The sequence below is a fragment of the Papaver somniferum genome, chromosome 2 (assembly GCF_003573695.1).
Source record: "Papaver somniferum cultivar HN1 chromosome 2, ASM357369v1, whole genome shotgun sequence".
In the NCBI taxonomy this organism is placed as follows: Eukaryota; Viridiplantae; Streptophyta; class Magnoliopsida; order Ranunculales; family Papaveraceae; genus Papaver; species Papaver somniferum.
The window spans coordinates 132,296,994-132,321,756 of NC_039359.1; the positions used below are offsets into that span (position 1 = coordinate 132,296,994).

Sequence of the window (24,763 nt, forward strand, 5' to 3'; positions counted from 1 at the left end):
ATGGGAAGAGAACTAGCTTGCTATAAGCACTAGTTTCTCCCAATGCACAATCAACACAGCAACCTAAGCATACACAAGGAATGGCAAGAAAATCAGCTTGCTATAAGCACTGATTTCTTCCATTGCACAATTAGTTCAAAGCTTCACAGATGTATCTAGCCTAGCATTCCTTCAAATGTAACAACATATTAAACACAACAGTGAACATGTAACAAACATCAACAGGAATGAAATGGGAATCTAAACATGGAATTAAACAAGCACATAACAAGATACAGTTAACAGGATACTAACATGACAGGACATTGGCAGGATATGAAAAACAACTGAAATTGAAATTGTAATTAGGACATGAACATCAAACAAGCAGCAAATTGAACTAAGAAAAACAACATTAAGCACAACATGAACTGAAATGAGCAAGTGAACTAAAATTAACAATTAACAGAACTTGGAAGTCCTGGATGTTGGCTACTCCAAACATAACTATTACAACACACACATAAGGCTATTTATAGTCACAGACCCAAATTTCTCAAAATTATAAAATTAGGGTTTATAGAAAAATCCCCAAATTCCAACAGTGAAATTAGCTCACCTAATCGTCAAATTGACGTCGACCCATCCTTTCTCTGACTCTCCTGTATCACTCCATGCCTTCAATTTCACTCTAGCTCAACCTAATTTACCAATTTTGCACGCCTAGGGTTTCTGATAGAGAACGTGCAAAAATTGAGAAAATAGGTGGCTAAGGAGAAGGGAACAGATGGTATTGGTTGTTGGGTGATGGGGTGATGATGGTGGAGGAGTGGTGGTGGCAGTGGAGTTGGTGGTGATGATGGTGGTGCGGCAGTTGCAGGGTGATGGCTCTGCAGAGGGGGGTGGTGGAGGAGATGGCTCGACTGTTTGGGAGAAGGGGGGTGTTTGGGTAGGTGGTATAGGTTCGGTTGCTAGAGTGTGAGGCGGCTTCATCAAATTTGATGTTCTGCGACGCTGAGTCATTGGATGCGAAGCTGGTAGGTAGATCGGACGGTGATGCGGAGGCAAGCGATGATCGACCGTTGGATTATATGATACAACAAAATGAACGGTACTTGATGGGGTTAGGTACTGTAGTGTAAGGCGGAGATATCAAACGTTGATGAACAGCAAGGGAGCGACCGTTGGATTCAACTACCATCTAATCTGAAGGCTTGGAATTTCAGCGCTGTGGTGCTCGGCATAGACTTCAGATTTTGATGATCTATGAAGGAGCGACCGTCGGATGCTTCTGAGAAATGATCTGATGGCTGAGAACGGAGGCGCTTTTGTGTGTAGAAAATGAGGTTGTGCGCACCATTCTTCGCGGCTTCCTTGCGTAATTTCTCCCGGCTTTTCACTACTTTTCTGCTCTTTTCGCTCCGTGACTCATCCGAACTTTATTTATTACCTAAAAATGCAAAATTAATTAATAAAAATATTTATTCTTGAAAACAATGAAAATACAGAATATGGGATAAAATGTAGAATTAATGCATAAAAGATGAGTTAAAATGCCAACAAAAAGGGATAAATATATACAATATTTGGCACTCATCAATTATTAAGGTTCATTTGTCGTTAATTTAATTGAGTTTACTGGATACAAATTCATGTTTCATGTGATTTGTTAATGTCCAAAGAAATCCTTCTTTTCTTGTAAAAGTAAGGTCGCTCTTGTTGTCCTTTCGGGAATGACATTTTATGTGAGAGAGTTCTTAATTGAACTTGTGCTTAATTGCCAAATCTTTGTGGGGGTTGCGGCTGTGGAATGTTGTAGGAGTTATCTTGTATCTTTATAAACTCCTTGATGAATACACTAAGTTTCGACTATGTGAAATCATCGAAACAAAGTTGATATGTTCACTTTTAGTCATGAATAATCTCTTTGAGAATTTCATTATGATCCCTCTAGTTTCGTACCTTTGCCAATTTATATTGACAAAAAGGGGGAGAATTATTTGGTAGTTCACACTACATACATATGGTTTACGGATCATTATGTAAGGGGGGGTGGTTTTCATTGTGAGATGAAGTATTGACTAAGGGGGAGTGATACATATCACCGTAGTAATATTGTCAAAGTTGTGATACAATTGAAATTTGATGTTGTGTACAATACTATGACACTGTATAACAATAATCGAGAACATTTGTTTTCTTATTGTTATGGCTACGGGTCTTCAAAAAATGATCATGTGAAAATCGCCTAGCAACATCTTACATAATTTGTGTGAGACATTCATTTGATATAGACTCGGAATGTTTCATATTGATCATTTGATCACTTGAAAATTGCTTATAAGCTAATAGTTTGTGTGAGACAGCTATTGTCATCTTCTAAGAATGTTTCAATGATTGAAATGAGAGTTTAGAACAATTAATCATTGTCTGGATGTAGCACAGTATGCATACCCTATGCAAACTGTTGTAAAAGGGATTCAGGTCCGGGAACCAAGTACGCATACTCGTATGCGAACGATTTTAATTGTCAAAGTCCGGGAACAAAGTTTGCATACCTGTTTGCAAACATATTCACCTGAGTTCGGTCCGGAACGACAGTATGCATACCCGTTTGCGAACTGTCGGAACGAATCAAGTCCGGAACTTTAGTCTGCGTACCCGTTTGCAAACTTATGAGGTTAAGTTCTAAAATCGCCAAGTATGTTTTCATACAAATGAACAAATAAATTTATAAATTAAGGAATGCAATCTTTGCAAATCGTGGCTAAAATGTTCATGAACTGATTCTTTTGAATCAATCCTATTTTGCTTATACTTCTATGAGAATATAAACAACTGAATAACTCTATGATTAACACAATTAGATTCATTTGATTATCTTTGATCTAGAAGTGTTAAGATGAACATGGTTAACACAAAAGTGTTCATATGGATAACTTCGGTTAAATGTTATTGAGCCAACTCAATATACACGTTTAGGTTCGGTTACCCATATCTAAATGAAAGTATTTGCTTGTAACAAGCTAATACCATCTAACGGTGGAAATATATTAGCTTGAATCTTAAATCAGGTTTCATCTAACAGTGAATATTGATTGCTTTGCTATAAAGTTATCAAACCATGTTTTGAAGACTATATAAGGGAGAACTCTAGCAACTGGGAAACCTAATACCCACACCTCATGTGTGATACTAGTTGCAACTAGAGTCGATTATCCTTTAACCTAGGTTTTTCCTAAAACCATTATAGGTTAACGACTTAAAGACTTCATTGGGATTCTGAAGCCAGACCCAACTATTTTTCTCTGTAGTTGCGTGTTCTGATCTTACTTGTCCTATCGTATTAAGTATTATCTTCTCTAAGATTTTCTTGATATTTATCTTTGATAGGTAAGATATAAAAAGTAATCACAAAGCTCTTCGTCTCATTCTTTGTGATTCCACAATAACTTGTTCTACTACCATATAGTTAAGTTATTGTGAGGTGATTTATATTTCTAGGTTGTTCTGGAATATAAGACCAAATTATCAATTGGTTCTTGTTCACCTTGATTTATCAAAAGACGGAACAAAAACTTCGTACGTATTTCTGCGGGAGACAGATTTATCTATCAGAATAGACTTTTCTGTGGGAGACGTATTTGTTTATCAAGTCTTCAACTTTGGGTCGTAGCAACTCTTAGTTGTGGCTGAGATCAGCTAAGGGAATCAAGTGCGTAGAGTCCTTCTGGGATTCATAGGCGTAAGGAACACGACTGTACCTTAATCAGTGTGAGATTGGTTAGGGCTCAACTATATTCCAATCTGAAGTTAACTTGTAGTAGGCTAGAGTCTGTAGCGTCTTAATACAATATGGTGTTCAAATCTGGACCAGGTCCCGTGGTTTTTCTGCATTTGCAGTTTCCGTTAACAAAACTTCTGGTGTCTGTGTTATTTCTTTTCTGCATTATATTTGTTAATATAATTGAAATATCACAAGTTGTGCGTAGTTAAATCAATTGATAAATCCAACCTTTGGTTGTTGATTGAAATTGATTGACACTTGAGCATTGGTCTTTGGTACCGTTCAAGTTGTTTCTCATAATAATCAGGCTCGCGGATTTCTATCTGTTTGATTTGATGATTACATTGAGAAACAAAGATATAACTCTTGGATATATTTTCCTTGATTGAGTCTGACTGTCTAGTTGATTCTCTTGGAATTATATTGGAGATAGTACATACAGATTGCCTAACGAAATATTGGGTGTGGTTGTTAGACCCCCGCTTTTTCAAGTGGATTCAAGTTTGTGGTGTGCAGGTACATAAGAAGGCAATTGAAGATTTGAAGACAATAATTTTTTTATTATTGATTTTCATATCTCGTGATTTGTGCACACATCTTGATCGACTGAGATCCAACTTAGATCCGGTTTATCTTTGATAAATTTGATCATATAGTTGTTTAGATCGACAACTATCATTTCATAATATTCTTCAATATCTGAATCTGATAGTTGTGAATCCGAATCTAGGTTATTGATTTGGATTGATCTTACCCGACAAAGGAGTTTACTAGTTTAAATAGAAGATCCTTTGTCAAAACTCAACGAATATTTTTCTAAAAGATTATTGGAGTAGTTACCAAACAGTTTTGTTCCTTTACTGTTTGGAAGACGATCAAAAGGAGTTGAGTGCTTAAGGATTTACATCAGTAAACCAACTCAAGATAGTGATCTTTTGTCTTGTGATTCACGTGTGTGACCAGACGGTCGTAGACGCAAGGATACTAAGGGAACTAAGTATAAGGGTATATTACTTAGTCTCAACTAAACGAAGTTGGCTTTATTCCTTGTATGTCGGTTTAATTCTGAGAGTATTCAAAATTAGGCTAGGTCCCGAGGGTTTTCTGCATTTGCGGTTTCCTTGTTAACAAAATCTGGATGTGTCATTTACTGTACTTCCGCATTATAATTTTTTTATCATAATAAAGTAAATTACACTTGTACGTTAAATCCTAATCACTTGATATTGATCCTATAATAAATCGGTTTTGGACCGTCACTATTATCAAGTGAATACTTTTTTGTTGTATTGTCTCAACTTTGTCCATAGACGATCACACTTGGTATCAGACTTATAGGTTGAAACGAAAAGGCGTGGTGTATTTGGGTACCCTCGTAATTTTAAAAGGAACTTGAAGAGTTTAAGTACTCTTATGGATATTTGGGCATATATCAACGTGCGTCTGGTCAATCAGTTAGTCATGAAAAGAACAAGTTTTATTACGGTGATTAGGGCTGTCAATGGGTACCCATTACCCGGAACCGGAACCGAATCCGGATCCGGTAGACTTGGATCTGGTTCCGGGTCCTAAAGTTGGACCCATTAGCAACTTAGGACCCGATGGGTTATTATCCGATTGGACCCGAATCTAAACGGGTCCAAACGGGTAATATTCGTTGGGTACCCGTGGGTATCGGGTACCCGTTTTTATTCATATTTTTATTCATGTTTTTGCTAGTTTTTGCTTTGATATTTTACTCGTTTTAAATTTTTCTCTTACATTTAATCTTTATTTAGTACATTAATAAGAAATAATAATAAATTTTATAAAAGTTATTTAAATCCAAGCCAAAAAGAGACAAATATTAAGTTTTTGAGGTTTTTTTAATAGTTTTCTTAAGACTCAATGGGTATCCGGGACCGGTGGGTACCCGGATATTTAAACGGGTCCGGTTCTGGGTCCACAAGTGTAGGAACCGGATCCGGAACCGTTAGGACCCGGATCCGACCTTTATAAGTAGGGTCCGGGTCCGGATCTAGTGATACCCGGGAGGACCCGGACCCGTTAACACCCCTAACGGTGATGGTTCATATTCAAGAATGAGAGCTATCCTAGTTTTCTATGAATGGGGAGAGCTACGTTTCCAAACAGATACTTGGGATTTTTTCCTCAAAATGCATGATGTTAGATATGCACATGTGAGACCGGTTGTGAAGAAAATCATAGACAGAGTTAGGGCTGCACAACGGGTAGGGTGGGTAGGATATGGCCTATACCCGCCACCCTACCCGTTTACTGGCGGGTAAGAAAATTTTTACCCGCCACCCTACCCGCCATTAAACGGGTAAGATCCTACCCAACCCATTCTCTGGCGGGTCGGGTAGGGTAGGGTGGCGGGTATAACCGTCTATATCACCTGCAATACACAGCAACAGAGCCTGCTCCTGCCATCTCAACAGAGCCTCAACCACAAGTATAAAAATGTAAAGAAGACCATGAACACTACTACGAAGTAAGCAAAATCTTCCGTACGATCATCATTCAATTCTATCATAGGACGATCACTACGACACTGTCGAGTATATACTTCGAGCATAGTACGACTCCAGTAAGGCTTTTACAACATAGTACGACTCCAGTAAGGCACATACCAATACAAGGAACCATTTTTTTGAACATTAATTCCATGTCCATCGAGTGGAATCAGTGGTACCTTATCAATAGTTCTCCATGTATCGTCTCGTGGTGTTAACGACTGCAACTGGGCGCCCGTCTTGAAATAAGTCCGCTGTCAACAAAACCAATTCATATTGACCAAAAGCTCTTCATATTGACCTTCTTCTTCAATCATCATCTACGATGATGGAATAAGTACTAAGATCACCAAATAAATCTGCATACAAGTTATCTCTTGTTAGATTCAGTCATAATAGTGAACGATTTGATTCAAAGTTCAGTCATAATACCAACATCAAGTAAGAGATATCACAACATCCTACTATGGAATACAATATCACAACAAGTTCAGACTTTTGGTTCAGTCACAATATCAAGTAATATCACAATATCAAGTGTTGTTTTAAAGATATTTATAAGTATACACATGCATAAGTTTTCCAAATTTTAGTGAAATATCACATTGCTGCTCTCGACAATTTCTGATATCATAAAATCTAAAATTTAGGTACTCATTCAACATATATAATCACTAATCAGGTTGCCAGATGTGAGTAACAATACTAATCTGGAGCTGGCAAAATTAGACTTCAACACATGCCAAGAACAGCATCAGCTCGAGTGGCTCAACGTACAAAAGTAAGCAACTAAAGTTGTGACAAATTATCAACTGAGCACGGTAGCGTGTTTCCGTTTAACATGCAAGTTCCTTGACTAGAAATGGAAAGTTCTAAACAACATTCAAACTTCCACCAGTACTTCCCATAAAGAAGCACAAATGGATACAGACAGATAAAGAAATTGCCAACTAAGTCGTTTCGCAAACATAGTGAAGACAGATTAAGAAAAGCAAACAAAAGAGTAAGGAAACCCAAATGTAGGAAAGTTGTATACCTGATTCTAAGTCGTCATCCTCCTTCTCTCCAGCTCCAAATGTAGATGGATCCATATCAATCGGTGTCCTTAACCAGTTTTGTAGGAGAATCAATGCTTCCACAGTTCGGGGTTTTAAAGAACTTCGGAAATGACCAAGTATTCGCTTTCCAGTACTGAAAGCAGATTCACTTGCAACTGAAGAGACGGGAATAGCAAGTATATCTCTTGATATAAGTGATAGAATATCAAATCTTGCAGCATTGATTTTCCACCAAGTGAGTATATCAAACTTCGAACCATTTTTGTTGTCTTTTGTTGGTGAGTAAATCTGTTCCGATAAGTATCTGTCCACCTCTGATTTGTCAACATCCTCCGTTATAGATAACTGTGTTTTACGTTATTCTCTATGGGCCTTATGTCTTCTCTTTCTATGTGACGTAGAACTACAACTCTCTTGACTAGGACTACCACCAGTATCACCTACAGACTCCGACGAGGCTAACACACTTCCTACACCTATATATTCTGCCTTATAAGCTGTGAATAATTCATTAAAATCCTTTTTCACTTCATCTAACCAATTGTTTACCAATCTTTGTTTCGTCCAAGGAATATGATGCACAATCAGGTCTTCTAGTATTACTTGCAGTCCACGTTCTTTTTCTCTTGGGTCAAGAAGCACAACAATAAACAATAAAGGATTCATGTTCTTATGCTCACCCCAATACTTGTTGTATTTAAGTAACATCTTCTCACCCATATGGCTTAAGTGAGGATCATGATGAGCATTTTGCCATTCTTTTAACTCTCCACGTACATCACAAATTTCCCCCAAAAATGTATGCGAAGTGACATACGTAGAACCAGAAAACTCAACAGTGGCTTCAAAAAATACCTGTAGAAACAGTTTTAATTGTTATTGAAACTTCATATACATATCATATTAACTCGAAAGCAAAGACCAAAACATCTAGACAACCACATATTATTGCAAGACCAAGAAAAGCAGTTCATCTGAGTGAAAGAATTACCAAGAACATCAACAGCAATGAGTACATATTATTGCAAGACCAAGAAAAGCAGTTGATATAACAGCCTTCTTTACACTATAGAACAAAAGCATCGCCCAACAAAACTCATGAAGAAGAAACCTATGCGTGTTACTTAGCTGTAGAATACATGAGCACGAAACAAAAACGAATTTGAGATCACTCTGCCTGTAATGACATCTAGTTATTATAAACCCCTTCCATTTGTAACTAACCTTGTTTCTGTTTTTTAAATGTTTCTGAAGCCAAACTAATTTTATCATGCCAAACTCCATGCATCCATTTTTTGTAAAGGTTTGTGTCATTTGATATCCAAGAACTAAAACATAAACCTAACAGACATAACAGCGTCCAATGTTTGTTCTTACAGTCTATATCAGCAGGGCAAAATTGTAAATAAATTTTTGCTCAGATATTCTTATGGATCATTGAGACCTGACATCTGGAAAATACTTACTCCTCATTGCAACAAATTCGTAGAATTAATGGCAAATAGACATCACAGATATGAAACGAAATAATTGAATTCCAGCAAAGAAATTTTAAGGCATTCTTAGAATGAATAAAATTGGGGTGTCGGAACGATTCATATAGATGAGATGATAGAAATGCTCCACAATCTTCATCACATCAGTTGTTAGAGGTTTCGAGAGGAGCTCAAAATCTAAACCATATGATTGATTCATGGTCAAATGGGAGCATTATGAATGGGCAGCATTCATGTGATATTGCAAGAGAAGCTTCGAAATATAAACTACTGATAAACTAACCAAAGAACGAAATATAAACTACTGATAAAATCTTTAAAATACCTAGGACTCGAGCATTAGCCCAGTCATACTTTTCAGGAGCATGCACGCGAGGCTTTTTCTTCTTGGCTTTTCTTCGACCAGATAAGGGAACTTCATCAGCATCAGAATCAGAAGAACTGGATTCATCAAGAAAATAGTACTGTCAATATCATCAACATTAACACCCATTACTGATTCATCGGGAATATCGAAGATAAACCTCTCACGAAATGATTTATCAGATCGTCCTAGCCTTATAAAGACTTTTTCGTATTTTTCTGCTGCATCCAACATCAAGTAAATGGAGTTCCATTTTGTTTTCACGTCTAACACTAATCCCTTTTTGTATTCCATTCTTTCAAGAAATAAGGAATCTAAGAATTTCTTCATTCTAGCAGGAGAGGCCGTGACGTATTTAACCACCGACCTGATTCTGCTCAATGAAGTATGATATTTCTTCAACCCATACTTAACAACTAAAGCTAATACGTGGGCAGCACACCTTACATGTAAATGTTTACCTCCTACAATTGACGATCCCCAACTTACAACTTTCTCTTGGACATATTCAATTGCTTTTTTATTTGCAGATGCATTATCGAGCGTGATGGTGAACACTCTCTCAAGACCCCACTATATCAAACATTTCTCCAATTCTCTTCCAATATGCTCACCTCCATGACTAGTAATTTGACAGAAACATATTATTCTTTTGTGTAACTTTCAGTGGTCATCGATGAAGTGGGCAGTAACCACCATGTAGTTGTAGTTCTGAATGGATGTCCATGTATCGGTTGTGAGACAAACTCTAACCTTGTTCGACTTGAAATAGTTCACCAAATTGGCTTTTTCACTCAAAAACAGTCCACAAATATCACAATAGACGGTCATCCGCGATGGAAGTTTGAACCTCGGCTCAAGATATCTACAAAATGCTATAAATCCTTCTCCTTCAACCATTCGGAAAGACTGTTCATCTGTGATGATGAACTTTATCAAGGCTCTCCTACATCCATCTTGACAGAACGTAACCCCAACTGTTTGCTGCTGATCTCCCAGATTGCTAGGCTGACCGAGAGAGTCCAACTGCGCAGCTTCTAGTGACTCCAAATACTTCCGACACTTGGTCAAATGCCAGTTCAAATTTGATGTGCCATACTTCTTACCACCATCCCTATATTTACCACCTTCACAGTAGTTACATTTCCCCCATTTAATACCAGCTTCATCAACACTCTTTTGTAAATGCTCCCACACCGAAGATGTTCTGTTCCGCTTCATACTTTCCCTGACCTCAGGTTGAGAAGATGGTGGAGGTGGAGGTGGCGGAGATATAACAACCCTGACCCTTTGTTGCACGGATTGAGATGCATCTTGAGAGGGAATAGGAGGTCTCGTTGACATCAATTCTGTAATCTCAACCATGCTTCCTCATTAGAAAGAACAAGTGATATGAATAGAAAGCAAAAAAAGTTAACAGGCTTCAAAGGGTCCTAATAACAACACTGAAATCTAGAGAACAACACTGAAATCTAGAATTAGACAGTAGTTATATCCGTCTGTTGGTTAAGATACCCTTGGAGAATTAGAGGGTTCTATTGGTATCGATGATAGTGCTATTCTGCGTTGTATTGACTTGGAATAAGGAATTTGAGACTCATGTATAGATATTTATTGGGAAAGTGGCATTCGAGATATTCTGCAGACATACAAGCATTGTGGAGACAAGTTATTTGCGAGAAAACATATATACTGGACTCCAGTGTCAACTGTCTATTTAAACTACAAAACAAATCTCTCCTTTTCTCACCCACCTAGCAAAGGTCTTAAATGTACTCACTCACCTGACATGATGCTAATGTGCAATCAAACCAATAATTTTCATTAATACTACTATTACTGTGAGCAGAATCTAAAGCTAATTCAATTGCTTTAGATAAACCTTTAAAGACATGGGTGTCACATAATCAAAATCTCACTGAAATTGTTTGAAATATTGATAATCTAAACATTTAAAGACATGGGTTTTAGATAGAAATCATGAAGAGACAATTTATCAATCAGTTTACATATGAGTTTAGATAGCAATACAACATATAAAAGAAAAACCCATTCAAATTATTAAAAAAATTATTCAAATTTTCACCTGAAAATTAGTTTGGATTTCAAATTAGGAGGAAGAACCACTCTCTAAACCCTTCATTAGCTTTCCAAACTCAGATTCCTCATATCCAGCAACATGCATGAAACATTGAAACCTTATGATTTTTCAATCAATTTAACACAAAAAAAAAATGAAACAAAATGAACTTTGAAGTTAGATCTTACCTTGAATCAACCTATTAAAAGGTTCTAAACGAGATCTGATAACAGATTTGAAGTTCTAAACGAGATATGAGAGGTACTGGTAAACGAGATTTGAAGTTCTAAACGAGAGTTTCTCTGCAGAGATAAAACGAAAACTGAATCCAGTTTTTAGTTTTTTAGTTTTTAGTGTTGTAGGAAAATATAAAGCAACGGCAGAGATCAATAGTTGAAAGATCAACGGCAGAGATTAAACGAGAACCAACGGCAGAGATCAATAGTATAAACAGGCGGGTAGGCGGGTAGGGTAGGATAATTTCGAGCTTTACCCGCCACCCTACCCATCTAGCGGCGGTTAAGAAATTTTTTACCCGCCACCATACCCGCCAAATAGTGGATAGGATAGGATACGATTAAAAAACTGGCGGGTAGGGTAGGATTGGCGAGTATGGGTAGGGTATGTGCACCCCTAGACAAAGTAGCTGGATGGAAAGGTAAAATGATGTAATTCCAAGCAACATTGGTTTCGGTTCGTACTATATGGTTGTTTACATGTGGCAATTGCCGATTATCACAACGAAAAAGAGTTGTACAAAATTTTATATGGTCAGGGGATATACGGTGCTTAGGCGCCTTATTGGGTCCTTCAATAAGTTACGTAGTTTTAAAAGTAATGGGGGTCTTGGAATAAGAAAACTCAGAGTTGTTAACAAATTTATATGGAACCCTAAGCACTCAAATAAGATATGAGCCAAATATTTACGTGTTAAGTTCCTCGGAGTGAATAGTAATATCAATAACTATAAGATGATTTTTTCAATCTTTCCTGGCATAAAATGGGTTTACCTAGGTGTGTCAACGGGTCCGGGTCTTTCCAGGTATCACTAGACCCGGACCCTACTTATAAAGGTCGGGTCCGGTTCCTAACGGTTCCGGTTTCTAAACTTGTGGACCCAGAATCAGACCCGTTTAAATACCCGGGTACCCGTCGGTTCCGGGTACCCATTTGGTTTAAAGAAAACTATTTAAAAAATCTCAAAAACTTAATATATTTCTCTTTTTAGCTTGGATTTAAGTAATTTTTATAAAAAATTATTATTATTTCTTATGAATGTACTAAATAAAGATTAAATGTAAGAGAAAAAATTCAAATGAGTAAAATATCAAAGCTAAAACTAGAAAAAAATACTTATAATTTTGCTAAAAACATGAATAAAAGAATGAATAAACGGGTACCCGATACCCACGGGTACCCATTGGGTATTACCCGTTTGGACCCGTTTAAATTCGGGTCCAATCGGGTAATTACCCGCCGGGTCCTAAGTAGCTAATGGGTCCAACTTTAGGATCCGGAACTGGACCCTAATATACCGGATCCGGATCCGGGTAATGGGTACCCATTGACAGTCCTAGTTACCCATTAGTTAAATGGAAAAAAAAGCGTATTATTGGTGACGGCAAAAAAACGTCTTTATTCTTCGATAATTGGTTTGCAGCTGCATCAATTGCTTTTCTTACTAGAGCTGTAAATGCAAACAAAGACTTGTTTCAACGAAGGTATTAACTTGATTGTTGATAACACATGGGTTATACTAGAGACAATTAGTAATTTGATTGATCAGGCTGGTATTGATCCTAATTTTATCCCTCGTATTGCTAGTAATGTTGACTACAGCGTGTGGATGCTTGACCAGCCTGAGAAGTGTTGTGCATCCTGCTTTGGAAGCAAGACAATGGAAGATATGGCTTACGACTATCGTGTAACTCAAAATCTGTCTATGTCTAGTTTTAGATTAATTGGGTTAATATGTGCTACTTGTGTATATTAATACGACTTGGAATCCTTGGATCATATTACTCGACGTTGCAAATTTGCTAGAAGAGTTTGGGCTTAAATACAACCCATATGTCTTGCGCGCAATAAAGATAATGAAGTGAATATATGCACACAAAAGACACTTCTGGTAAAGGCACCAGTCCGAATAACTCATATATCCTCCTATTGATATATGAAATGTCAATTTCAATGCTTCAGAACTTTCATTGGTTAAATAAATAGTTGATGAAGTACTTAGTGAAGACATAGATACTGAGGTATCTAATGAAGTATCAACATCAGCAGTTGCAGATGCCTTTCATGTTGTGAGTCCCTAGTCTTTTAAGGGAATTCGATGGGTAGATTTATCTGAGGAGGAAGGTGAGATTTATTCGCAAAAGGAAACATAGAGAATGAATTACCGCTCAAAAGTTAAAAATGATTGTTAATGTTGCTGCTAACATAGTAGTCTAGCCATGTATACTAATGATAATGAATATGATGATTATCTGACATTTTTATCGCCGATATTAGAGAACATGGTAGTAGAAGATACTCCTTCTCCCTAATCAGATGATTTTCAACCTATTTTTCGTGGTGTGAAAAACAAAAATAATAGAGAAAAATAAAATATGGTATATCTACTTAAAAGCTCATGAAAAGAACTTTTGTATGAAACATTTTGGGTGAGCTTATTGATGTAATTTTTCTTGTTTCTATTTTTGTTTTTCACTTCTCTTCTTTTTTGGGGTGGTTTTGTTTTTTTGTCCCCCTCCCCTTCCCGTTTCTGTTTTTCTTTTATTTTAAATTAAAGAAAATAAAATCTTTTGCTTCTGAAAAAGAAATGTTCTAGTCCGACTAGATTTCACAGTTGTTTTTTAAGCTTCTATTTTGCAGGAAATTTATCTTGAATTGTGAAGCAATGTTGTGTGCGAATTTTGCAACTATCAGTTACGAGTATGCTTACGGTGAAACTAATTTCCATGTGCGCAGATAAAACTTCGTTTAAGGACATTTCTTATTATCGTTTTTAAGTAAGTAGTTGGCAAGTCTCTGGGGTGGTTGGCATGAATTTCTTTTCATTTCTTGTTTTCTTTTTCTAAAAATCAAAAGAATAAAAAGATGGTTGTCTCAGGCCTCTCGGCCGGCCTTGCATAAGGTTGTCCAGGGCCGTCTTCGGCATAGGGCCAAAGGGTCGACCGCCCTAGGCCCAAAAATCTGAGGGGCTCAATATTTTCTTTCCCACGCTGGTGTTTTAATGCATTGGAGAAGGTAAAGTTTTCTTGTATAGAGAAAAATTCAAAAAACCCATGAACATTTACCTTTTCCAATGCAAGAAAACATTATTTTTTTTAATTGTTTTTTATCATTTCTAATACCAATGATTGGTTCTTATCTTGTACATGGATGCACAAGATAACAAAAAAATCCTTTAACTTTTATGCTTAACCTAGTAGTAAACAGACGTGAGGACAAGTTGGCAACTCGTCTTTGCAGGGAATAAATGCAAATTTGGGGTTTGTTTTAACTCAATCATTGATTGTTCCCTCTTTGTAAACAATAAATTAGACCTACAGAAAAAACTAACAAAAGATTAAAGACTATTTGCTCTGTGTACAGTTCTCTTGGATCAATCGTCAACCGTTTCATTAATTTTGTCTTTCGTAAATTAATATTGGTTGATTAGGGTTATGAATGATCACTTTGATTCGATTCACTTGTTTGATCAATTTTTTTTGGATTTCATGTTTTTGTTGTTAAGAATTGTGATTATTCTTATTATTTTTTGTAAATTTTTTACTTTTTCCTATTATTTATTTAAGTAGAAGTAGGAAATCCTACGGACGTCAATGCGTGCATGGTATACCCTCAAGTGTTTGCTAGATCGGGTGATAGTCACATGAAGACATAGTCTCATGACTATAATCAAAATTAGACACAATATTCTGGTATTGTTTGTTTTGTATTTATGGGTGCTCAAGAGGTAAAAATTATAGCTCAATATTATGTTTATATTGCAGCCTTTTGTTGAGATTTTATTTTTACTAAACTACTGCTAAAATGCTTTTCTAAATCCCATATACCGCCCTAGTCTCCACCCAAGATTATGTGGCAAGCTTAGCTGTCACCACTTCACGTGATCTCTCTTTCCATACCTCCTATGTGGCATTATTATCTAGTAAATCTACTTTTATCTCTAACTACCTCCTCTTCTCTTTCTCATCGATCCATTCTTCCATATACAGAAACAATCATGAAAATCATCTTTCTTTCTCTCGGTCATTAAGAGCTTAGGAATTTTAAGATCATTAAAAGAAACTCTCATGTGTCATGTGTGTGTTCTTTCTTGCAGGGATTTTTTTTCATGTTTTATCAAATTTCCAAAGCTTTCATTCAATTTCTTCAATCAAACACGATTAACGAAAACCCCTTCTTCTTAAACTCAATATCATCCACTGATTCAGGCCTAATTTGAACATATCAGATCAAATTACTAACTCACCGACTCAGATTGTTCATAAATCTCAATCAAAACTATGTTGCCCCATTGTGAATTGCGATGACGAACCATATATTGAACATACTGCTCTTGATGCTACTTATGAGATTAATGTTGGATTCGTTTCTTTTTTTTTCTTCTTCTAATGACTGCATGTACCAACTATTACAATCCAATTTTTCAGATCCTTAACCCAATCGATGGATCTAGATAAATTAGCTCAATCAAACCAATCGATGTTGGATATAAATTAAAATTTCACTTCATATTTTCTTTCATACTTCATACTTTTTTTTTTTTTTCAAAAACAGAGAGTAATCATTTTCAGGAAAATCTAGTTTGCATGTTTTCCACTCAATAATTTTCTAACTAATCATTTTCAAATATTAGGTCATCGTCAATTCCAAGTCTGCAATATTGATCAAAATCTAGAAAGTGAGATGAGAAATGACAAAATTTAAGTGATAGCAAAGGGGAGATGGAAAGAAAAAGAAAAAAATAGAGAAACTGAAAAAGAAAGTGAGGAAGGAGAAATTCACGTGATTTGACACGTTTCAAGGTTTTTGACTTTTTCCTACATGTCAGTTTGCCATCTCACCGTGGACGTTAAGTAGGGCGTAGTGTGGGGCGCCATGTAGCATCCGGTTCCAATTATTATAGTTGTTTAAGCTGTTATGTGTGGTTGTTATAATTTGTTTGTGCAACAACTCCTCATTTCCCATATGTATATGAAAAAAGGCCCTTTTCTAAAGGTTCCCCAAACCTCTAAAAACCTAGAGACGGCACTGAGGTCGTCAATAAGATTTTTCCCGAACCTCTCTCTTTCTCTGGCAGTCGCCACCAGAGTTGTATTTTGGCACCTACAGTTAACGTGCAACTATCGTCAACCACCACGGGGTGGGTCCAGGATTAATTGATTGTAGGAATATTAAACGAGTTCCTCATCCACCCCTTATCCCTTCCAAAACAATAAAAAAATGATATTTCTAAATGGTCCTAAAATCAAATTGGAAAATTGGACTTTGACAAAGAAAATTAAAAAATAGAGAAATATACATATGTGCAGAGTCTGCAGACAACAAGGAACATGCAGCCAAAATTTCTTAACTATAATAAAATGGATGATGAAACCAGATTTAACTGCTCTATTATTTCTAAATTTATTCATCAGTTTTGGTGATCTAATCAAAGTACATAAACAACAAAATTAGTAATCAAGATTCAGATGGAGAACCTAACACATAAAATAAAAATTTGTATCAATTGTAAATTTAATCTTATATATAGTCACATACAAAAAAAAATAATAATTACAGTTACATTTGGTACAGGTATAGCCATGACCAAAGGTAAGAAGGGCAATAAATCCAATATGTAGATTGTTGTGTAAAAATGGCAAATTAAGAAACGTTTGCGTAAAAATATGCACAAATAACATTGTGGAGACTGTTGCCTACTGCCGTAAGTATTTGTTAATGATGTCTGAGAGATCACCCTTGTTTTTGAAATCTCTGTCTCCGCCTATTACACTATTGAAACCAATCTTGAATTTTTCGGATGATCCTCGTGATCATGAGGTTGTTTCATTCTCTTCTCCCTACCAGCAATCCATTCGACCGTTTTTCTCACAATGGGAAACCAAAGTCTGCTGATTCTCTCCTCTTTTCCGCTTGGATTATTCGGTTCTACACGTTTGATTTTACTAAAACCAAAATGTGAAAGCCTTGAAATACTTGTAATCTCAGACATGGATCGTTTTGTCGCTGTTTCCGAATTTAAGAACGTGGACCTAGATGATGCTGTAGTCTTGGTAGGGATAGACGTCTCTTCATGACCAGAAGAAACGTCGCCAGAATTACTAGTTGAGCAGCCAGGAGGAGAAAATCTTTTACTCGACATAAAATTAAGCATTTCTGAATTCAAAGAGATTAAATCCGATGAACTCAGGTTACTCCACCGATTCTTGTACATGATATCCGAAACAATAATCTTATGTTTAAACTTATCTAAATTCTTATCACTATCCTCACAATGATGTCCTTCGTCAATTACAATATCATCACGTACTTCTTGATGGTCGATCACGGAACCGTTTTCGGAATTAAGAATAAGTAGTTCTTGATCCTCATTATACTTCTTGCCATTTTCATTTTTCCGGAAGCTACTACCAATACTAAACCTTGAAGATGATGACCCAAGATGTTGTTGCTCGTGATCTTGTTCTCTTTGAACAAAAAGCTCGATATTAGGATCCTCCCGAAGATCCAACGACGATGGATTATGCGAAAGTCTCGAACTATTTGATAATTTAAACATTGACAGGTCCTCGGCGTGGACTTTGTGACGGCAAAGAGGGCAGCTAGAGTGACTCTCGAGCCACTGATCAACACAGTTTATGTGAAATGCATGTTTACATTTCGGCAGCAACCGGAGAACTTCAGCATCTTCAAATTTCGATAAACAGACTGCACATTCTAGACCTCGTTTTGATCCTTTAAGAGTTGAGAATTTGAAGAACGGAAGTGATTCAATTAAGGTTTTATCAATACCTGAAAATCTCGCCGACCTGCTGGTTGAAATAAGCGCATGATCATCTAAGTGACCGCGGAAGTTGTTAATATACACCGGATTTGTTGATACCGCGATATGACAGAATTTTGCATATATCAGAAGCAAAAATGTCAGTGCAAACATCACGGCCAAGATTCCGATCACAACTGCAACACTAGGACGGAAGGAGATGTTCATATCAGTTATCGGAGGCCCATAGTAATCATCAGTAGTAACTGGAGCTGGTTGACTTTGTCCTCTGCCGGCTTGGATCAAGAACAGCCAGACAATAGTATAAATAATGAATACAGTTTCTTTATGATTATAATCTTTATTCATTTCGTAGCAGAGTTTCAGATCATCAACCTCGCCTGAAATTTTTTATACTTCCCCGGCGAATATGTTTCCGGGAAGTTTGCTCTTCTTTAAACTGCTCTTAGCTGTTTATTGTGTGCTTATAACTAGTATGTCTAGTATACCTGTAGATTCTGTACAACTAGTTGTTTTAAGTTTATGCGATGAGATGTGCCGTAAACTGCTTGTACATGATCTGACAAGTGAGTTGCATTATGAATGCATCTTCTTCTTCATTAATGTAAGGCGGTTTAAATGTCAACTAGAGGCCAGTTTGTATCTATCTGATCTGTCTGCACTTGTTTGAACTAGTGAAAAGAGCATATCCATGATGCACGTGTATAGTTTATTACGATGGTTTTGGTTGTTTACTTCTGATATTCTTTTTTCTGGCTGAGAGACGGAATAATTTGGAGGTTGGGAGCAGGGTAGGTAGCATCCCGGAAAGGGACTCATGACCACCTAAAAGTCTACAAGTTTAAAAGATAGAATTTTGAAAGAATGTGAAATTGGGATAAAAAAACTAATTGGGGATAGAGGAAAAAGACAAAAATTGGATCCAAATATCAAATCAGGGTCACCCCTTATCTAAGTATTTTTTAAAATCCTAATCTATCCCTCACTAATCAGGTTTAGTGGTTAATAATAATTAGTAAAAATTTTAAGTATTTGTTAAATGATTAGTGTGTATTTGTATTTGTATTTGGGTGAATGAGATGAGAGTAGAAAGATGGAAAAAATTTTGACAGGGAATTTTTTTTGGTGAAAGTGGAGGACGATTGTGAAGAGAGAATTGTTGCTAAGAGGTCGAAAATTTAATTTTTTTTCTTTGAATCCACCATTGTTGCAGCTGAAATATTTCGGTGACGGCATTGTATTCAACCGAAAAAACCATGCCGGCATTTATTGGAAATTTTGATAAATGTTTGCCACATACAAAGTCTCGTTACAAAATTTTCTGGTTTTGATCTTCAAAACCTAAATTTTTTGGTTTTAATCAGTCCACTTCCGGCACAATCAGTTAATTCTCGAGCATGTCGGTATCTATGCCGGCATAGTATGTTGCTTAAATTTCTATGCCGGCACAAGATGAAAAGTATTCAGGAAACTTGAAAAATTTTCCACTTGACTACCGGCATTGATAGATTTCTATCGAGCATAGTTCCGGCATTGAATGTTAGTTACCAAGTATGCCGGCACCATTTTCCGGCATGATCTTCATCAATTCCGGCATGATATTCATCACTTCCGGCGATGTAATTTTTTTTTTCATTTCCGACATGGTCTTCATCACTACCGGCATGGTCTTCATCTATGTCAGCACGGTCTTCATCACTACCGGCATGGTCTTCATCTATGTCAGCACGGTCTTCATCACTACCGGCATGGTCTTCATCTATGCCGACATTGGTCTTCATCACTTCTAGCATGTCTTCATCACTTCCGGCATGGTCTTCATCACTTCCGGCATGATCTTCATCAATACCGGCATGGTATTCATCACTACCGGCATGGTCCTTATCGCTTCCGAATGATTAAAAAAAAATCGTTTTCAAGAGAGTGGGAAATGGGGAAAATTTAAAAGGGAAGAGAATTTAAAAGGGAGTGGGAAAATTTTAGAGTTTGAAAGGGAGTGGGGAAAACTCTAATTTGAAAGGGAGTGGGATAAATGGGGGATATGATTTTGTTTTTTGATTTTTATTTTAAGCAAAGGGTATTTTAATATTTTCATACCCAAAAATCACCCCTTAACACACACCATGGGTTGGGGGAAGTAATTTATATCCCCCAATTAATTTTTTTATCCCCAAATTTCGCATTCTTTTGAAATATGTATTTCGAGAAAAAATTTAAAAAAAATTAGAATATATGTCTGTTAATTAGAGAAGTTGAAAGGGAAAAATCATAAACCAAACATATGAGCCTAGTTAGCAATTCAGTGAACTATTCGCGAATTGTACGTGAATAATCTCGAATCCGAACTTTACCCGTTCTAATCGCGTAGGATTCTAACTCTGACCTGGATACGCGCATTTTCTGAGTCAACTGAATTATCCGTGTATTTCCCGAATTCCGACCCATTCGGTACCTGTAATTCGGGTGCACGTGGATGATTTTATATATTAATTTATGTTCAAAAAATTTCGTGAAGGGAAAGAATCAAACCTGAGACGTCTGAATCCTTGCAAGGTAAGTCTTAACACTCAAACTCAAGGTTCACACTTAATATTAATGTGTATAATTCTTTACAATGTGAAGTGAATATATAGATTACCAAAGGGAAGAAGAGAAACACGTCTTCAACAAAAGCGTGTTGTCAGAAAAAAAAAAAAAAAAAAAAAGGGAGGAAGAAAATAAGGCCATACTACAAGCCACCCTACAGCCACCCTACAAGTACTATCATAACTGCTAGCACTATTCCAACCATTCATGAGTCAACAACTAACAACTATCACTATTTACACTTGATTGTTTAACACTCTCCCTCAAGATGATGCATATATGTTGCAGATACCCAACTTGACAAGTGAATCGTTAAATGTACTATTAGATACGGCCTTGGTCAGAATATCTGCCAACTGTTGTGTTGTACGAACATATGGTATTTCGACAATCTTTTCTTCGAGTTTTTCATAGATAAAATTCCTATCAATTTCCACATGTTTCGTTCGATCATGTTGTACCGGATTCTCTGCAATTTTGATCGCTGACTGGTTATCACAAAACAACTTCATAGGGGTTTTAGTAGGGAAACCAAGCTTTTCCATAAGCCTTTTTAACCATAATATTCACAAATTCCTTTCACCATCGCCCTGTATTATGCTTCAGCACTAGACAAAGAAACAACTTGTTGTCTCTTAGATTTCCAAGTTACTAAATTGCCTCCAACGAAGGTAACATACGCAGATGTTGATCTTCTCCTATCGCCTTTGCCTCCCCAGTCTGAGTCGGTGTAACCTGATACATTGAGATGTCCATGTTTTGAATACATCAACCCTCTGCCTGGTGCGGACTTCAAATATTTCAGTATCCTTATTACTGCATCCATGTGTTGTTGACCCGGATTATGCATAAATCTGCTTACAACACTTATAACATATGCATATTGGGTCTTGTATGAGAAATATAAATCAAACGGCCAACTAACCTCTGATATTGCCCCTTGTCAGCTGGTACTTGATCAGAACAATCTTCAAGACCATGATTTTGTTCCATAGGAGATCCAATCGGCTCACAACCCAGCATACCGGTTTCCTTCAACAAGTCAATCACATATTTTCGTTGAGATAAGAAAATTCCCTTTTCAGATCGTATAACTTAAAAGCCAAGGAAGTATTTTAGTCCACCTAGATACTTCATATCAAACTGAGAATACAAACAACTCTTCAGATTACTTAGCTCTTCAGGGTCATTTTCTGTTACCACCATATCATCCACATAGATAATAAGCGCAGTTAACTTTTCACCAACTCTTTTTAGGAACAAGGTATGATCAGCGTTACTCTGTGTATACCCAAATTTCTTCATTGCTAGACGAAATCTACCAAACCAAGCTCTAGGAGACTGTTTCAAACCATATAAGGTCTTCTTTAGCTTACAAACCATGTTAGCATCGTTCGGAGCATTATAACCTGGAGGTAATGACATGTAGACTTCTTCTTGTAAATCACCATGTAAAAATGCATTTTTTACATCATATTGTTGCAGGGGCCAGCCTAGATTTGCTGCCAATGACAATAATACACGAATAGTGTTGATTTTTGCAATAGGAGCGTACGTCTCCTGATAATCAATACCATAAGTATGGGTAAACCGTTTAGCCACAAGTCTTGCTTTATAACTTTCAATAGAGCCGTCTGGATTATGCTTGATAGCATATACCCGCCTGCAACCAACTGGTTTCTTTCCTTCTGGTAACAATACTATTTCCCATGTATGATTCTCTTCCAGCGCTATCATCTCCTTTTTCATCGAATCAGCCCATTTTGGATCACGTAATGCTTCTTGTACGTTTTTACGAATGGTAACATCTTCCATCTGATTGACAAATGCTTTTCCATCTTCTGACAATCTATGAGTAGACATGTAGTTTGCAATGGGATATTTCACCTTCTTTATCGGTTCAGGTGAAAAACGATCTGGTGGCACCCCACGGTTACTCCTTTGTGGCAAACTATACCTGTTTGTCTCAGTTAATTCACAAGTATTGTCAGTACTAATCAAAGAATCAATGCTTACCACAGGGATATCAGCTGGAGGATAACTGGGTGTAGGTACCATTGTAGAAGAAAGGAGGGGGTCTTCTGCAATACTAGTTTCTACCACTTGATTTGTTTCTGGAGGTTGCATAGTAGTCATACCCAAATCGATAGAAGCTTGAGGAGTACTTGAACTTTCTTCCATGAGGGGAAGATGTATCTCACTATTAGTAGGAAATAAATCCATCAAATTCAACTCTTCAATATTGTTCTCTCCTTGAAGAGGAGAACCTATATCATGTGCTGAGTAAAACTTCTCGTGCTCGGAGAAGGTAACATCCATTCTAACATAAAATTTGCGAGTAGAAGGATGATAACACCTGTAACCTTTTTGGTACAGATGATAACCAACAAATACACACTTTAGAGCACATGGATCTAGCTTGCTGCGCAAATGTTTTTGTATGTGGACATAAACCACACATCCGAATACTCGTGGAGGAAGTTTAAGCTGAGAAGGAATTGTCACAAACGAAGCCAATTTATCCAAAGGTGTTTGAAATTTCAAAACACTAGTGGGTACACGATTAAGAAGATACATCGCAGTAGTAATAGCCGCTTCCCAGAAATGTGTCCTCATGTTTGATCCAATTAAACGAGCTCTAGTAATCTCAAGTAGTTGCCCATTTTTCCGCTCTGCAACACCATTTTGTTGTGGCGTAGAAGGAAAAGTAGTCTCATGAACTAAACCATGTTCCTGAAAATAACCTTGTAAAGCTTCATTAACATATTCGCCACCATTATCAGAACGAAGGACCTTTAGAGTGGTGGAAAATTGTGTTTGAATCATTGCATGAAAATATTTGAAAATATGAGCTACATCACTTTTATTTTTCATCAAATTAAGCCAAGTCGTACGAGTGCAATCATCGACAAACAGAACAAACCAACGAAATCCTGAATTACTAGTAATTCGGCAAGGACCCCAAACATCAGAATGAACCAAAGCAAATGGAACTAATATTCTGTTAAAACTATCAGGATAAGTAGTACGATGACTCTTTGCTAAGATGCAAGTTTCACAATTAAAATCAGAAGGTTTGCAAGTTGAAAATAAGGTTGGAAATAAATGTTGCAAATAACCAAAAGAAACGTGACCCAGCCGGTGATGCCACAATAATAGTTGATCTTCACATGTACGAGAGGACCCCTTGGTTGACAAAGAACGTCCTTCACACACATCTTCTACATAATACAACCCCCTCTCTTAGTACCACGCTCAATTATCTCCCCATTGCTGAGATCCTGAAGAAAACAGAAAGTCAAATAGATTAATAGTACGCAATTTAATTGTGCAGTCACTTGAGATACTGATAAAAGATTATTAGAGAGAAAAGAATCAAAAAAGTATGCTTTAAGGTCATGGAAGAATTTAAATCAACTCTCCTAGCTCCGGTAACCGGATATGGAACCCCATTGGCATTATAAACGGTTGAGCAATCAGGTGCACATATATCTTTCAAGATAGATGCTTCAAATGTCATGTGATTAGTGGCAGCGGAGTCAAGAATCCAACCATGATCCTTCTTTGAGTTAGAAGCTATTAGAGCTAGGCCAATATTACCTGACTCTTGTGGAATGGGATGATCGGTAGTCGATGGAAGTTCATCAAATATTGGAGTAGATATCGTTGTCATCTCGGTAGAACAAATAGCTGATTTTCCTTTTCCTTTCTCTGTTTTTGAACGATTGTTCCACCACTCAGGATAACCAATCTTCTTGAAGAAGTTTTCAACAGTGTGCTTACCATTTCCACAATAAGTACATTTTCCACCGGTATTTGTTGAGATGATTGTTGGGACAAGAAAATATTCCCAAATTTGTTAACCGTCATAGCTAT

General features: G+C 36.8%; 1 protein-coding gene across 1 annotated transcript; it reads right to left on the reverse strand.

Annotated features, from left to right (window-relative positions):
* Positions 1–17,021: 17,021 nt before the first annotated feature.
* Positions 17,022–18,940, reverse strand: LOC113349152 (E3 ubiquitin-protein ligase ATL42-like). The gene has a single exon (XM_026593072.1). It carries the CDS (start codon positions 18,647–18,649, stop codon positions 17,285–17,287), a length of 1,365 nt encoding a protein of 454 aa, XP_026448857.1. The 5' UTR covers positions 18,650–18,940; the 3' UTR covers positions 17,022–17,284.
* Between the last annotated feature and the right edge of the window lie 5,823 nt (positions 18,941–24,763).

Bases quoted from the DNA above. Each gene is read 5' to 3' on its own strand.
- LOC113349152 (XM_026593072.1), bottom strand. From the start codon at position 18,649: ATGAATAAAGATTATAATCATAAAGAAACTGTATTCATTATTTATACT.